The sequence below is a fragment of the Podarcis erhardii genome (genome assembly GCF_964252035.2).
Source record: "Podarcis erhardii genome assembly, chromosome: 1".
NCBI lineage: Eukaryota > Metazoa > Chordata > Lepidosauria > Squamata > Lacertidae > Podarcis > Podarcis erhardii.
Window position 1 is genome coordinate 114,709,679 of NC_138497.1, and position 16,082 is coordinate 114,725,760.

General features: G+C 42.8%; 1 protein-coding gene across 5 annotated transcripts in view; it reads left to right on the forward strand.

Annotated features, from left to right (window-relative positions):
* PDE1A (phosphodiesterase 1A) overlaps positions 1 to 16,082 on the forward strand; it is a 144,779-nt gene that overhangs the window by 120,870 nt on the left and 7,827 nt on the right. For 4 of the 5 annotated variants that reach the window (XM_081875738.1, XM_081875740.1, XM_081875739.1 and 1 more), the window contains 7 exons: positions 1,270 to 1,395; positions 2,946 to 3,047; positions 3,172 to 3,292; positions 4,354 to 4,435; positions 8,461 to 8,584; positions 10,633 to 10,814; positions 15,513 to 15,806. In XM_081875738.1, coding sequence (XP_081731864.1) covers positions 1,270 to 1,395; positions 2,946 to 3,047; positions 3,172 to 3,292; positions 4,354 to 4,435; positions 8,461 to 8,584; positions 10,633 to 10,814; positions 15,513 to 15,806 — 1,031 coding nt within the window. The remainder of the gene's footprint in view (positions 1 to 1,269; positions 1,396 to 2,945; positions 3,048 to 3,171; positions 3,293 to 4,353; positions 4,436 to 8,460; positions 8,585 to 10,632; positions 10,815 to 15,512; positions 15,807 to 16,082) is intronic. The other variant, XM_081875742.1, reaches the window with a different exon arrangement.

Below are 16,082 nucleotides of genomic sequence, written 5' to 3' on the forward strand. Positions count from 1 at the left end.
GTCCGGCAACATGCTGAGGGGGGCTGCACTGAGGAAGAATGGTGGGAGCCTCCCCCCTCCTCCTGATCAGAATCCTGAATGTTCCCAGGAGCAGGAGGACAGTATAGACAATAAACAGTGGTTTGCAGAGGGACATAATTCAGAAGGCAGAAGCTGGGAAATACTAGATGGGGAACAGCTAGGAGAAATATTGGGAAAGAGAGAGTTAACAGATTCACTGTCTCTGGGAAGCTTTCATCCGCCCAGCCCAAGGTCAAGAAGAGCTGATAAGGTGGCAGCGCAGAAAGCACAGTGGTTATGAGCTCAGGGTACAAGACGCGGTAGTGACGTGGGTGACAAGGCAGGAAGTGGATGGAACCCTTAACTGGGAGCACCACCATTCCTTGGAAATGGATTTTTTGTTCTCTCGCTGTGATCATTCAAGTTTCTAACTGGTAGGAAGACTCCTTTTCCTTTGTTCTGCTTATCTACTGCCAGAGGGGGGAGGAAGCCAATTCCCCGAAGCCTGGCAGGTAGAGAGGTCTGCGTGCGAACATGTGTGAAACAACTGCATCAATTGCTCCTCCTACTTTTGTCTCTGGCCCTGCTCAGCACTGGCATGTGGCCCCTGGAAGTTTGCCTGACAATGAATAGAACCCTTGGACTGTCAAAGGTTCTCCATTCATGATTTAATGATATAATGAAGGGGTGTTTTCTTCTTCGTTCTCCCACAAATTGCTATGACCCCCCCAACCGAAAATGAAGACTTGTTTTCCCTCACCCTATCATGCAGCGTGTCCTAGGACACTGCTCTTGCCAGACATGTTACTCAGTTCATAAACTTTACAGACTTAGAATGCGTGTGTTGATTTATTTATCCAGTGTCATATTTGCTCCCATGGCGACAGTGTCAAGCCAAGGCTTGCAAGCTATAACTAAAAATAACTTTTTACCACTCAGTCCAGTAATTCCAAATTTAAACCACTTTTCTATTTTGATCTTAAATTATGGGGCCATTTTTTATAAAAAAAAACTGAATAAAAACTCAGCCCTTCTCATTTCAGATTTCAAAAGCAAAGATAAAATTGAGATAGTTCTAGTTTTTAAAGGATTTCATGCCCTGATGTGACAGAATGGGCTGCAACATATTGAATTGGAGGTTCCTCACCACTGTCATAAGGTGTTTTCTTGTGCCTCAGCTGGATGCAGCTCTCCTGACTCACCTGACAGGTAGATAAACCTGCCAAGGTGTTGTGAACTCAAGCTTAATATCCCACTCTTTGCATCTAGGTCAGATGTTGCCATTTTGTACAACGATCGCTCCGTTCTTGAAAACCATCATGTAAGTGCTGCTTATAAGATTATGCAAGAAGAAGAAATGAACATTCTGGTGAACCTAACCAAAGATGAGTGGAGGTAAGACAGGTGGGCTTGTTGAGAGTGACACGCATCATAGGCCCGGCTCATAGTATTCCAGCTACCACAAAAGCTCTTCCAGTTGGTTGGCTACCATGTTGCCAGAGTCATATGTCAAAACTTTCTCCAGTGTGAGTTGTCTGTGTCATGTGGATTTTGCCCATTCCAGAGACCCCCGGGTGTAAGGTGGTATATAAATTCAATAAATAATATAGAATAAATAAAAATAACTTCGGGGTTTCAGACAGGGAGCCTCTCTCAGCCCTAACCTGGAGATGTCAGGGATTGAACCAGGAAACTTCCGTATGCAAGGCAGATGCTCTACCCCCTGAGCTATGGCTCTTCCACATCAGCTTTGTGTGCAGGATGGGGGTGTTGCTTAGTATTAAGAAGACTCAGGGGTACAGACTTATGACCCCAATCTGCGCAAAGTTTGCATATGCAAAGATATCCCTCAGATAGTCCCAACACTGCCCTTGGCACATGGGTTCTTTTAAAGGCTCACGTGTGCAGTTTATTTTCCCTTCCCAAGATGTGGAGAAATAGCCCTCAGAAAGCATTCCCACAGGGTAACAAAGGTATGCTGCAAAATGCCCTTCCTTTCTGGGATGTTATCCAATGGAGGTGCTGTCCTACCAGGCGCATGCTGAGATGGCTGCAAGTCACCACCTGGTAGCTTTTCTGTCACCAAAGTAGTCACCTCCCCCAGCTACTGCACACCACAGCATGAGTAGTGCTGTGGTTTAAACCACTGAGCCTCTTGGGCTTGCTGATTAGAAGGTTGGCAGTTCAAGTCCCCAAGACGGGGTGAGGTCTCGTTGCTCTTTCCCTGCTCCTGCCAACCTAGCAGTTCGAAAGCACACCAGTGCAAGTAGATAAATAGGCACTGCTGTAGCGGGAAGGTCAATGGTGTTTCCATATGCTCTGGCTTTCGTCATGGTGTCCTGTTGCGCCAGAAGCAGTTTAGTCATGCTGGCCACATGACCCGGAAAGCTATCTTCAGACAAACACTATCTCCCTCGGCCTGAAAAGCGAGATGAGCGCCACAACCCCATAGTCGCCTTTGACTGGACTTAACCATCCAGGGGTCCTTTACCTCCTGGTGAGCCTCCTTCTTTAAGGGAACTATCCCGAGATCTAGTTGGTTTCTCTTCCCCTTCTGAGTTCCCAAGCGAAAGTTCAGTGCTGGTGGTAAAGTCTTAACCTTCTCCACGTTCTGCTGATTGCAGTTATGTGGAAATCAGGCAAAGCATCCCACCCAGAGCCCCAGAACGTAATTACAGTTCATGATTCCGAAATGAGGGATAACAAAACAGCAGGACCGATGAAGTAATAGCAGGGTTGCGTTGTCGTATTTTTTAAGTACCCAACTCCCATCAACTCTCAGGAGGCTGGAGGTTTCCAGATAATAATAATTTGAAGTGCTTTTCTCATTTTTTAAAATAATGTTCATGCTCATCCCAAGAGATAAATTAACCATCGCTTTGTGAGCAAAACGTCTCATTAGAGAATAAATACGATTGTAATTTAGTAATGCTGACTGTCTGCAGGGAGCTGCGCACCCTCGTCATCGAGATGGTCTTATCAACTGACATGTCAGGCCATTTCCAGCAGATCAAAACAATGAGGCACAGTCTGCAGCAGACCGAGGGGTAAGTGCCTCCCCCCATTCTCTCTCCAGTCCTGTGTGTTAACATACAGTTCCTATTTGAATGGGAGGGAGGGGGAGACTTGCTGTTGCGGTAAGATAATGTGAGAAAATCTTTGAATGGGCAGGATAGACAAAGCGAAAGCCATGTCCCTGATTCTTCATGCGGCCGACATCAGTCATCCATCAAAAATCTGGAAGCTGCATTACCGGTGGACGATGGCACTGATGGAAGAATTTTTTCGACAGGTAATATCCGTCTCCCATGTCCAAACCTGTTCATAAAGATCCCTTATACAGTGGTACCTCGGGTTAAGTACTTAATTCGTTCCGGAGGTCCGTTCTTAACCTGAAGCACCACTTTAGCTAATGGGGCCTCCTGCTGCCGCTGTGCCACTGGAGCACAATTTCTGTTCTTATCCTGAAGCAAAGTTCTTAACCTGAAGCACTATTTCTGGGTTAGCGGAGTCTGTAACCTGAAGCATATGTAACCCAAGGTACCACTGTATTTGTTATTAGATTTGGATGTAATATTCATTTTTCTTTCTACTTACTACTTGTAAGAAAGGGTGAAGGAAGAATTCGTTTCAGTTCACATTTCAAGGTGAACGGTCCAACCCGGAAGCAATAGGAGAACCGAAGCCCAACTATCCTTTGAAATTCGCACGTATCTGAATTTTGCAAATTAGCTCTCCAGCCAAGCTGTGCTTACAAAAAACACACATCTGTTACGGGAAAGCATGTGTACAGTGGTGAAAACCACACACAAAGCTGGATTCTGTTTGGGGAAACTGTTTGCGAGAACGTGTGCATCAGGCAACATTGTGTGCAGAAATGCACGTGTTAGCAGAAATTTGGACAAAAACCAGAATTTTCATGAGAACTCTTAAAAATGAATGAAGAGTTGCAAAACTGACATGGAAATGTAGAGAGCTGAACGTAAGATTTTAAAAATGAGAAATGGAAAGAAACTGAGATTGTCCATCTCTAGATGGTGTGGGTGCATCTGAGTATACATGGAAATGTTTGTAGATCATAGGGAGAGAGAAATAAGCAGGCAGTGCTAAAAACCCTCTGTCTGGAAGCAACCATTTTCTCTATCCTCATTCATCATAAGTACATGTTTAATATACAGTATTTTTCTTTTTTTAAGCCACACATTGCAGAAATTGAATGTGAAAGGGACATCCCTTGGTTTAGTTAAATAGTTGGGCTTGTGTTCAGATGCAGTCCATAAATTCTTAGTCTTGCTTTCATTAGTACCTGTAAACTTACACATTTCAATGTGTCACCTTTTTTTAACCCTTCAGGGAGACAAAGAGGCAGAACTGGGGCTACCGTTTTCTCCTCTCTGTGACCGCAAATCCACCATGGTGGCACAGTCCCAAATAGGTAATGCTTGGCTTTTTTATTTTTTACTTTGGAGAAATGATCTCGTAACAGAAAGGAACAGTGTTGTAACCATCACAAAATAGGAACAACCAGCATTCTAAGGCTGGCAAGTCACTAGCTTCTGCTTCCTCCTGCTACGTGTGTTCATTATGCACACCGTCGCTTATGGAAGAGGACTCTCATAACATCTGGAAGAATAGAAGAGGATCCTTACCTTTCAAGAGCCCAGTACTCTGAGGAAAGGCAGAGGTTTGGGGATGGATTGTTGCTGCAGGATGGGAATGAGACTATGGCTATGTGAACACCGTACATTTAAAGCACATGACTTCCCCCAAGGAATCCTGGGAAATGCAGTTTACCCCTCACAGGGCCACAATTCCCAGGATTCTTTGAGGAAAGTCATGTGCTTTAAATGCATAGTGTGTTTGCAGCCGATGAAGAAAGACTCTGTGTGCATGTGTGTGTGTGTGTACAGGCCCATGATATAGGAAGATGGCTGAAACTAAGCAGGTCTGCCTCTGGTCAGGTTTTGGATGGGAACCCACATACAGAGTGCTACATATTCAGCCTTGTGTCCCATGACAAAAGGTGGAATATAAATGTTTATTTCCGAGAAGAGAGAATATGTTGATTGTTAGGAACATGGCGTCTCTTGCCTTTCCATTGCCTACTGAAGACCTTCCTCTTTCAACAAGCCCTCGCATATGTTGTTTGCCATCCTGGGCTCCATTGGAAGGAAGGGGTAAACTTGTAGTAAACAAGCAAATGAATGGCTCCAGGACCATTGGCTGGGGAAGAAGCATCACCACCTACTGTGAAGGTAGATTTCCCACTCCCAGCACCAAATAGCTATAGTCCAGCTGGTTCTGGGGGAATCCCAGCAGGTCAACAGCCAACATGTCTCCAGCCCAGGTGCCATTGCACAGGTATGGGTAAAAAGGGCGATTCAGCTTGCACCTTTTACGTTTGCAGTAGGAGGAGCTGCAGTCTTGTCCTAGCTCACTTTCCTGGCCTCACCTTGCTTGTTGTAGCTGGCTTGTTGTGGGTGGTAGTTTTAGGTGCAAGTATCACAGGTACTGGCTGTGGCTCTGAGCCACAGGTACATGGCAGCTGGCTGTGCTGATGCTAGACGAGTCTCCCTGCACACACCTAGATGGATCCTTTGCTGTAGCAGGGATGGGGAACTGGTGGCCCTCCAAATGTTGGAGCCCTCAACAGCCCTCGATCCTGCACGGCCAATAGGTATGGATGATAGGCATTGGATCCATCAACACCCAGAGGACCACTTCTGCTCTTGAGGGTCTTCAAGTCAGCCAGTGTTCTTAGCTAATGCAAGATACGGGCCATACAGATTTTCAGATTCAGTGCCACAACATTCCACGCATTGGTGTCGTTTCTAAGTCTGAGAATGCCCGTTTTCAGTAAGGTAATGGGGTACCGCTCTCCTTTATGCCCAGAGCATTTATTTAGCATACTGAGACGATGTGAAATCTGTTGCTGTTCCATGTAGTATCGGGCGTTTCTCTTTTTTCACCTGTTCAGTTCTCAGCGGGGGATAATGCTTTGTTCTCTGCGTAATTTCTTGCCTCGACAAGCATTTTTCAAGAAGACATTGTTCGATACTGACATCTCAGAGCTGTGGGTTGAGTTCTGTCTCCCAGGGATATTGCTTGTTCCATTCACTGATTTGACAGAACACTGCTAACGCATTGTGAAACAACACTCGCGCAGAATAATAAACAGTAATTTGGAATATCAACTCAGACTCATAAAGACCCTGCTCCAAGATCGATCCCCTGTAGGCGGAAGTGTAAAGGTTGCAGTACGCAAGGGCTTCTTCTGCCAAAGAGATGAGATGTTTCTGAGCTCCATCTTGGCTCGCACAAGACTGTGCCCAGAAGGTCACACAGGTGCTTGTTTCCATACATGGATTTCTTGTGCTAGATCAAAGGAGGACTCCCTGTCAAGAGACAGGATGATGATCTGGCTCAAGGACTCTGTCGTAGGCAAGGGAACTTCAGGTTCATATTCCCACCCACACCCCTATGGCAAAGTTCACTTTGTGATTTTGGGCCAATGACTCCAGGCACACCTTCCTCTTAGAAGGTAGTGTTATCGTTGATGATATATTTATGTATTTATTTGAAATATTTCTTAACTGTCCTTCATCAGAAGATTCCAGGTAATATACAAAAGTGTGGAAACAATTCATGTAGCATAAATGCAATAGGTTATTGAAGTGTAGGTGGGTTCCCATGAGACAAGACACGGTGATAACAGCAAGAACCTGTATTGAACTAACAGAACTGGACAACAGGGGCAAAGCAACTGCTTATCTACATTTCTGAAGGCCTAGGCCACTCCCACTCCCAACATGATTGGCTGTCTAAACTTCCAAGCTGCGAATCATGACTCAGAGTTTAAGAGCCAATGGCAGATGCCCAAATCCTGAAATTTTCTGTGATTAGATATCATGTATCGAATCAGAACACAGGGGCTCAGAATCCTTAGTCCAGACTCAAGCTCAGGCAAACACAGAGCACTGAATACATAACATCTATACTCAACTGAGTTCCAGTCAGAGTAGGCCCATCAAAAACACTGGATCGTGCCCATTAATTGGATGTAACCCAATTTTTAAAGGAAACAGAAAGAAGAAGGCTAATCTTGTTGCACTCCAATAAACACTTATTTGGGTTTTAGTGCCATGAAACTCAGTGGCACTTCTGAGTAAACGCAGGATTTTGCTGCGTAAACCCAGCCTGAGTTTCTGGACGTAAGGGTAGGAGGTAAATGTTAACACCTGACATAAAATAAATAGTGATCCTTTTTGCTCAGCAATTGGACCATGGGAGTATTTCCTTTTTATTCCAACAGTTAGCTGCACAAGTGTAATCATGTCTACTCAGAAGTAAGTCCTATTGAATTCAATGAGGCTTTCTCCTAGGAAAATGAGATTAGGATTCCATCTTAAGGGCGCCTTAAAAGAGAGGTTTATAGAATACTGGCTTGACTATAGAATTGAAAGCTGTAAATATTATATGTCAACCTTTTTTATCCTTGCCTTCACCTTGTGGGCAACATAGGACATGTGTGTGTGTGTGTGTGTGTGTGTGTGTGTGTGTGTGTGTGTGTGTACTCCTATGGTCTTGCATCTCTAATGCATTAGATTCAGGGTGTGATAGCTTTGCAACATTTATTTTATTGCACACCTGTCCCTTGCCCATATAAACTGGACCTTACATAAACTGGACCTCATATTGTTTATGTAGTTGCTCTAAATATATATCTGTACAGAAAGCCAGTGGTGGAACATTGTGTCTAAGCCTATCAGGGCCAATGGACATTATACAAAGTCTGTAGCTTTACTGTACAATCCAATGTATGCATGTTCAGAAGTAAATCCTGTTGCTTTCAGTGAGAGTTTCTTCCAGGTAACTGCAGGCAGAGAACTGCAGACCGAATTTCACCTCTGTCACGGGTTAACCACGTAGTCTTCAGCAAACCACTATACCTCAGCCTCGCCCTCTGAAATAAGAAGGGTGTGGGAATACAACTGATCCTGCCTTGCCGTTCATGCCCAAAATACAAGTGTTTTGAACACTTGCACACTACACAGATGCTTTCATGTGCAGAGCTTGTGCTGTTACCAAATGCCACATAATGTCCATTGTGCATTTGTGAGAAATTGATCTTTTAGTGTGGCAGCACATCTGTTAGGCTAGCACACTTGTCATATACAATTGTAGGCACTTGCTTAAACCGTTATTCCAGCAAGTCTATCCGGTCACATAATTAAGTCATGCATTCTTGTATCTCGATTATGTTTATTTTATCTCTGTGTTGATGGTAATTATTTTACTGTTTTATGTACACTTATTGGATTTTATTTTTAATTAAGCTGTTTGTCAGCAAAGCTCTATTCGCATTTACTTACTAACTGTACAAAGAATGCACAGGCACTCAATGTTTTCTTCCGTCTCTCTCTCTTTCTCTCCACACCCCACTCCCAAACTGCCCTGCAGGTTTCATAGATTTCATAGTAAAGCCAACATTTGCTCTTCTTACTGACTCCATGGAGAAAATAGTTTTTCCTCTTATAGAGGAAGCGTCAAAATCTGAAAGCCCTTCCTTCTCGACAGCACTAAGGTTTGAGAAGCACCCCCCACCCATTTATATTATTATTGAAAATCGAAATTATGCTAATATAACATTGCCACCTAGTGGCCAGAGTTGCAACTGTGTTACATGACAGCATATACGGTAAATCCTTTTCAGGAAACGACTGTGTATATGTAAGGCAAAGACATAGCAGAATACAAATCATTATATTTGAAGGAGCTGGTGCTCAAAATATTATTCAGGAAATTTTGTGGAGGGATGATTTGCTTGGAGGTGTGTACATATGATTTCAAGGCTCTTTCCTCTCTGCCCTAAAGCAAATTATGAAATTAGCTTTTAGCCATTAAGCTTGTTATGGTAGCAAAGTACTGTACGTTTTTGTTTCATAATAGCTTTGTGGCATCTCACAGTCACAAGATCCAAAGCAGAAATAGGAAGATTCGAGGTCATATAATGTAGGGCATATAAATAAAAATAAACCAGCACCCCTTTTGGCAAGGAACAGAGGTCTACAAGTTAATTCTCCAAGTCCAACTAGAGTCCTTTATTTAATTTAGGCTGCATTCTTATACCGAGTTTCCTGGGAATAAGCTCTATGGGACTCAGTGGGACTTCTAAGCAGGCATACATAGGATTGTATTGCCATGGCAAAGAACAATAGAGTTGCGTTCTGCACATGGGCATAGACTGGAGAGGAACAGGGGGCAGCTGCCCTCCCCTAAATCAAGTAAACAAACAAAAACTCTTAACTATAAAAGTAGAAATGGTAGAAAGATTTTGATGGATTTCTCTGAGCACTTGGGGTCAAAGGAAAGGAATTTAAAACAACTGTTGTTGAGACATTTCATTCTGAATCTGCTAGGCAGAGCCAGACAGAGGAGGATGACAGATGAGTGTCCTCTCCCCCCCCCAAAAAAAATCCTGGCTATGCCCATTAGGGTGGTTCATTTTTTAAAAAAATGCCTGCTCCAATGGTCTTATCTTACTACACTAGGGATTATATAGCTATATCTGAAATTTCATCCATATCAGTTAATATCTTGACCCTCCTCCACTGAACTGAAATTTCAGCCTTCATGACATAGGGAAATGACCAAGTAAACAGCTCTTTGTGGCTTAGGGCACTCGTATTTACAGGACCGACTCTCCTGGTCTGCCCCGCAGAGGACCTTAAGGTGCATGAATAATCATAGTTTAGAGGTCTCGGGTCCTAAGGAAGTCAGATTATCCTCCACCAGGGCCAGGGCCTTCTCAGTGATGGCTCCGACCTGGTGGAATGCTCTGTCCCATGAGACCAGGGCCCTGCAGAATTTAATTTCCTTCCGCAGGGCCTGTAAGACAGAGCTATTCTGCCTGGCTTTCAATTTGAACCAGTGGCGTAGCGTGGGGGGTGCAGGGGGGGCCGGCCGCACCGGGCGCAACATCTGGGGTTAGGGCAAATCCACAGGTTAGGGGGCGCAAATCCACGGGTTAGGGGGCGCAAATCCACGGGTTAGGGGGCGCAAATTACTTGCCTTGCCCCGGGTGCTGACAACCCACGCTACGCCACTGATTTGAACTTAACCTGATCTTTTAGTCCCCTTCCTTCCCTCCCTCTCCCCTTTTTATGAAGATTACCCTCTCTGGGATCCCACAGCTAATTCTCCCTGGGTCTCCTCGCTGGCCCAAATAGGACTAATTTAGCCAGCTAGCCCTGGTGATCATCTAATGTTTTCCCCTAAATTGATTTTTTGAATTCAATTAGCTAGTGTAGTAAGAGAAGACCTTTGGAGCAGGCATTTTCGGAAAAGGTTTTTTATGAACCTCCCTAATGCCCATGTCTCATTGCCCTTGCCACCCTCCTCCATGTAGGGGATATTCCTGCATCAGTTATGGGAGCCTTTTACAACTTGGCATCCTTTAGACTGTTGACTTCAACCCCATCCAGAACTGATGCAAGCTGTAGTCAAAAGCCTCTGGAGAACCCCAGGCTGAGTTACGGGCTACAATGTATTACTGTCCTTTCTCCTTGCCTGTGCCCCTGAAGTGTCTTGCTCTGCCTTTAATCTAGTTCTTTAATCCACCCCCTCTTCTAGTGACATCGCTGGAGGATCCAGTGTGGAGGTACACAGAAGGATACATGTTAAAAATGCCGGGTGTGTTGGCGGGTCTTGCTCAGAAAACTCTTTGAACACCGTGGACTTAAGAAGCTTTAAAGACACCCTGTTTCAGATCATACAAGAGAACAAAGACAGGTGGAAAGAGTTAGCAGAAAAAGGTACGTTTTCCATTTGTCAGAGTTCCATTTCCACCCCATTGGCTGGTTCACTCGTGAGCAGCAAAGTATCTCTGTTCATCTGCGCTCAAAGACAGTTTCCTTGCAAAACTACTACACATTAAAAACACCGTGAACACACAAATGGACGTGTGCATGCGAGAAAGACAAAGATACAGTGATCACCTTTTTTTGTGCATGGTATTTAGGAGTATTTTTCTTTCTAAAGTTGTAGACAACCTGCTGTTCCCTTGATGGACACTTGCAGCATTCACACCACTAGGTGGCAGGTGTCCACGCCATCTCTCACAGTGCTGTCCTTTCCATACTCGTGTCTTGATAGACCATTGCATATAAGAGATGAGAACCTGAAGTTTCCTTTTGACTGATAGCATGCAGTTAGCAAAGTCAAAAGGATAAAACGTTAACGAAAGAACGTAAGCAGAGGCATGCTGGGACGGATCCAAAAGGTCCATCCAGTGCAGCGTTCTGCCTGCTACAACTTTGGTAGAGCATGAGACTTTTAATCTCAAGGTTGTGGGTTCATGCCCCATGCTGGGTGAAAGATTCCTGCATTGCAGGGGTTTGGACGAGATGATCCTTGTGGTCCCTTCAACCTCTACAATTCTATGATTCTGTGTTTATGGGAAGCCAACAAGCAGAATGTGAAGGCGATCGCCCTTCCCTACTGTTTTTGTCCCTGCCTCCAATAGCAACTGGTATTCTGAGAAACATCGGGGGTCGGCTTGAACTGAACTGAATTGCAAAATTTGGAAAACAGTTTAATCCAATTGTAAGAGGCATCCCAATCAGTCTGGAAACTACAAATTACAGTATTTTTCGCTCCATAAGAAGCACCTGACCTTAAGACGCACCTAGTTTTTAGAGTGGGAATGCAAGAAAAAGAATATTCTTTAAAGGGTGCGCTGAACAGAGCCTGTATGCATCCCAGGCTTTCCTCAGCGCTCCCTTTTACGAGCCGCGTGGAGCATGTGTGCGGCGCTTGCAGGCTTTTCCCCAAGGAGGGAGAAGGGCAGCTTGTCACTGACAGGCTCCGCGCAGCTCGTAAAAGGGAGCATGGCTCTTGCGGTATTTCACCTCCCCCAAAGCCAGGTAAAGCCACATGAAACCTCCTCAGGGCAGCGGGATGAAGGCTTCCCATGCCCTGAAGAGGCTTCGCGTGGCTAAGCCAGAAGCTAGAACAGCAAGAGGGAGCACTGCGCAGTGCTCCCTCTCACTGTTCTGGCTTCTGGGATAGCTGTGCAGCCTGCATTCGCTCCATAAGACACACATACATTTCCCCTTACTTTTTAAGAGGGGGAAAAGTGTGTCTTATAGAGCGAAAAATACGGTAGGTGAGATCCCTTGAAAATGAACAAAACTCTTGTGACCCACCAAGCAAAATGCAGCCTACTAGCCACGTATTGAGGCCTGCCAAGTTTTGACAAACCTTGCCCCCATGTTTTTGCCGTCCTAAGTAGGAAGGGAAGCATTAATAGGTCTCTGACATGTGTGCCAGCTTGCCCTCACGATTGAGGGGGCCGGCGCTGAGTGACATGTGACACACAACGCATAGTGCACTGATGACACGCATGCACGCAATGTGCTGATGTGTCGTGTGCCCGTCGTGCACCTTGTGCATGTGATGCAAGCAGGCTGTGCGCATGCACAAGTGACGTGAGTATGCTACACAGTGTGCGCACATGGCATGTGCATGGTCATTGTGAAATTTTGAGGGGGCGAGGTCCCCTCTTGAAATTTTTGGAGGGGGGCCTCGGGGCCCCTTAGTTGGCACCACTGGTCTTTGATGGGCTCTCACATAGAGCTGCTTGGGCTGTACTTGGCTTGGTCAGTCACAGATTGTGTGGCCCCCACCCTGGGAAAATCTCACTCTGTGACATAAAGCCTTCTCTGTCTGTCTCTCTGTGTGTTTTGTTACTTTAAAAAAATCTTTATTGCATTTTAAAAGTTTACAAAGAAAGCACGAAGTAAACATTACATCCAAATATTCAAAACTAAAAAGGAAAAATACAAAAGAAAGTAAAAATATAAAAAGAAAAGAAAATGATAAAGAAAAAAAAGAAAAAATGAGGAAAAAAGAAAAATGATGAATAATAATAAAGGGGGGGGGGAGAGAATTAATCAAATACACAAAATGGTTCAAAGGATACAAACAGTAATTTAAATATTCTACACATCAGGTTCTCAGAAAGAAATTACATTTGTCATCCTTCTTTTCTTTCTTTCTTTACTGTCACTTTGTTTCTGTTCCGGAATGTTAGTTGACTTCCCTCTATCTCTTAGCGGCTTCAACACTTTTCTTAAATAACAAGTATTCTTTATTGATTTATTTAAATCTGTTTTTTCCTCAATATATCTGTGAAATTAATCTAAGGACAACCTTAGAAATTAATCTAAGGACAACCAAGTACTATTTTTGGAACCATATTTTATCAGGTAGTTTCTGAAGCAACCCCATTCCTTTTTTACCTTATCGCCTGAGTGATCTCTTATTAGTTTTGTCATTTTGGCTAATTTGAGGTACTTGCACAACTTTAATTGCCACTTGTCTTTTGTTGGTATTAAATCACTTTTCCAGTATTTTAAAATTAGCATTCTAGCCACTGTTGTTGCATAAAGAAACACACTTTTGTTTTCGTTTTGTGCAATAAGGTTCCTTCGTTTTGTTTACATCTCCAACACATATTGTTGTTATTTATATATATTTTGCTAATTTGGATGGCGTCAGGCACCATCTGTAAATCATTTTCATAAAGTTTTCTTTTATCAGATAGCACAAGGTGAATTTTAAGTCTTTTTCCCATCATTTTTCCATCTCAGTTGGATAACCAAAATCTTGTGCCCACTTCACCATCACTTCCTTGACCTCCTCGTCTTTAAGGTTCCAGCCCAGTAATAATCTGTATCTTTTTGATAATATATTTTATTATTTAATAAAAGTTCTTTTTCTAAATCCAATATCTTTGTTTCAAATACATTAATATTTTTGGTCTGATTTAAAAATTTCATTTCACTGGATATATTGTAGCCAATTCACACCTACTTGCTTTAATTCTTCATATTTTTAAATTTAATTGGTTATTTTCTTTTTCTAAAATTTCCTTATATGTTAGCCAATTAATGTCCATAGCTTTCTTTTTTTACTGCTATTTCTTCTATCGGTGACAACTACCAAGGTGTTTTGGGTGCCAATAATTTTTTGTTTCTTTCCCATACAGTAAATAGAGATTTCCTAATTATGTGACTGAGGAATCCTCTGTGGATTTTAACTTTATTACAGTGGTACCTCTGGTTATGAACTTAATTCGTTCTGGAGGTCCGTTCTTAACCTGAAACCATTCTTAACCTGAGGAACTGTTTTAGCTAATGGGGCCTCCCGCTGCTGCTGTGCTGCCGCTGTGCGATTTCTGTTCTCATCCTGAAGTAAAGTTCTTAACCCGAGGTACTACTTCCGGGTTAGCAGAGTCTGTAACCTGTCAGCAGTGTTTGTAACCCGAGGTGTTTGTAACCCAAGGTACCACTGTATATCCCAGATAACTGTGCCAGCCGAACCTATTTTTTCAGCCTTCGAAGTCTAATATATTGGCTTTTTAAAAAATCATCCATTCTTTAAGCCATACTAAACATGCTGACTCATAATACAATTTGAGGTCTGGTAATGCAAACCCTCCTCTGTCTTTTATTTCCATTAGCAGTTTGTACTTTATCCTTGGTTTTTTTTTTGCCCTGCCATATAAATCTTGCCAAATCTCTCTGCCATTCCTTAAAGCAATTTAGTCAGCTTATTATTGGGATTGTTTGAAAAAGAAACCACATTTTCGGTAGCACAGTCATCTTTATTGTAGCTATCCTTCCCCATAGTGACAAATTTAGCCTATTCCAAATTTCCAAGTCTTTTATTATTTCTTTCCATGTTTTGGCATAGTCATCATTATATAAATTTATGCTTTTTACCGTGATCCAGATTCCTACGTATTTAACTTTGTTTGTTATAATTAGCCCGGTCTTATTTACTAGCTCTAATTTTTCTTGTTCGTTGATATTTTTCACTAATAATTTTGTTTTATCTTTATTCAGTTTAAAGCCTGAAACCATTCATTTTTTCCATTGCTTCTGTTATACTTTCTGTTGGGGTTTCTATCGTAATGATGAAGTTGTCTGCAAATGCTTTTAATTTGTAATATCTATTTCCCAATTTGATCCCTTTTATTCTTGGTTCTTCCCTTATTGCCTTTAATAATGTTTCTAATGTTGTTATAAAGAAAAGTGGTGATAGCGGGCAGCCTTGTCTGATGCCTTTAGAAATATTAAACGTTTCTGATAAATCATTGATTATCAATTTGGCTTTTTGAATTTTATATATCGCTTTTATGCTACATCCAATTTTCTCTCCTAATTCCATTACATCAATAGTTTTCTCCATAAATCTCCAAGACACATTATCAAAAGCCTTTTCGGCATCCACCAGCATCAGTGCAGCTTTTTTATCAGGCCTCATATCCAAATATTCCTAATGTATTGATCACCATTCTTGTGTTATAATACATTTGCTTCCCTGGAAGGAAGCCTGCTTGATCATCGCTGATAATTCTCTTCAAAATCTTTTTTAATCTATCAGCCAATATTCCTGCAAATAATTTATAATCTGAATTTAGTAAAGAAATTGTTACTGTTCTTTAGAAGAACAAGTGCCAAAAGCTGGTGGGGAGAGAAAGGAACAGAAAGGCCAAAGCCGACGTGCCACAGACCCGTTGCTAGAGGAGGTGGCAACGGAGACACCAAATGAGAAGAGCAAGGAAAGCGGTGGCGAAAGGCCATCTGTGGACTTGTCCCATACCTCTGTCGTCCTTCAAGTGCACTCTCTCAATTCCCTGCCCAAACCATCTGACTCTGAGATCTCACCAAAGGATTCTTTGAATGGAAAAGAGACTGTGGATGTACAGCAAGACACAAAACCTTGTGCTCCGCTAAATGGTAAGAGGACATCAGCAAGCATGCCTCGGATGGGTTTTGTTCAGGTTTTGTTTTTAGTCTCTAATTTTCCATTACAGATTCTCACATTCAAATCAATATAACCACACAGTAATCATCAACTTCCCTCCCCCCCACTCCATGGTTCGTTTTCGTTATCCATTACCACTGCATATCCCAGTTACTCCAAATATTTTCTTTTATCCCCATTCTCATTATATCTTCACTTAATTCAAACTGCTGAATTTGCTGTAACCCTGCTAATGTTTTATCCTGCTT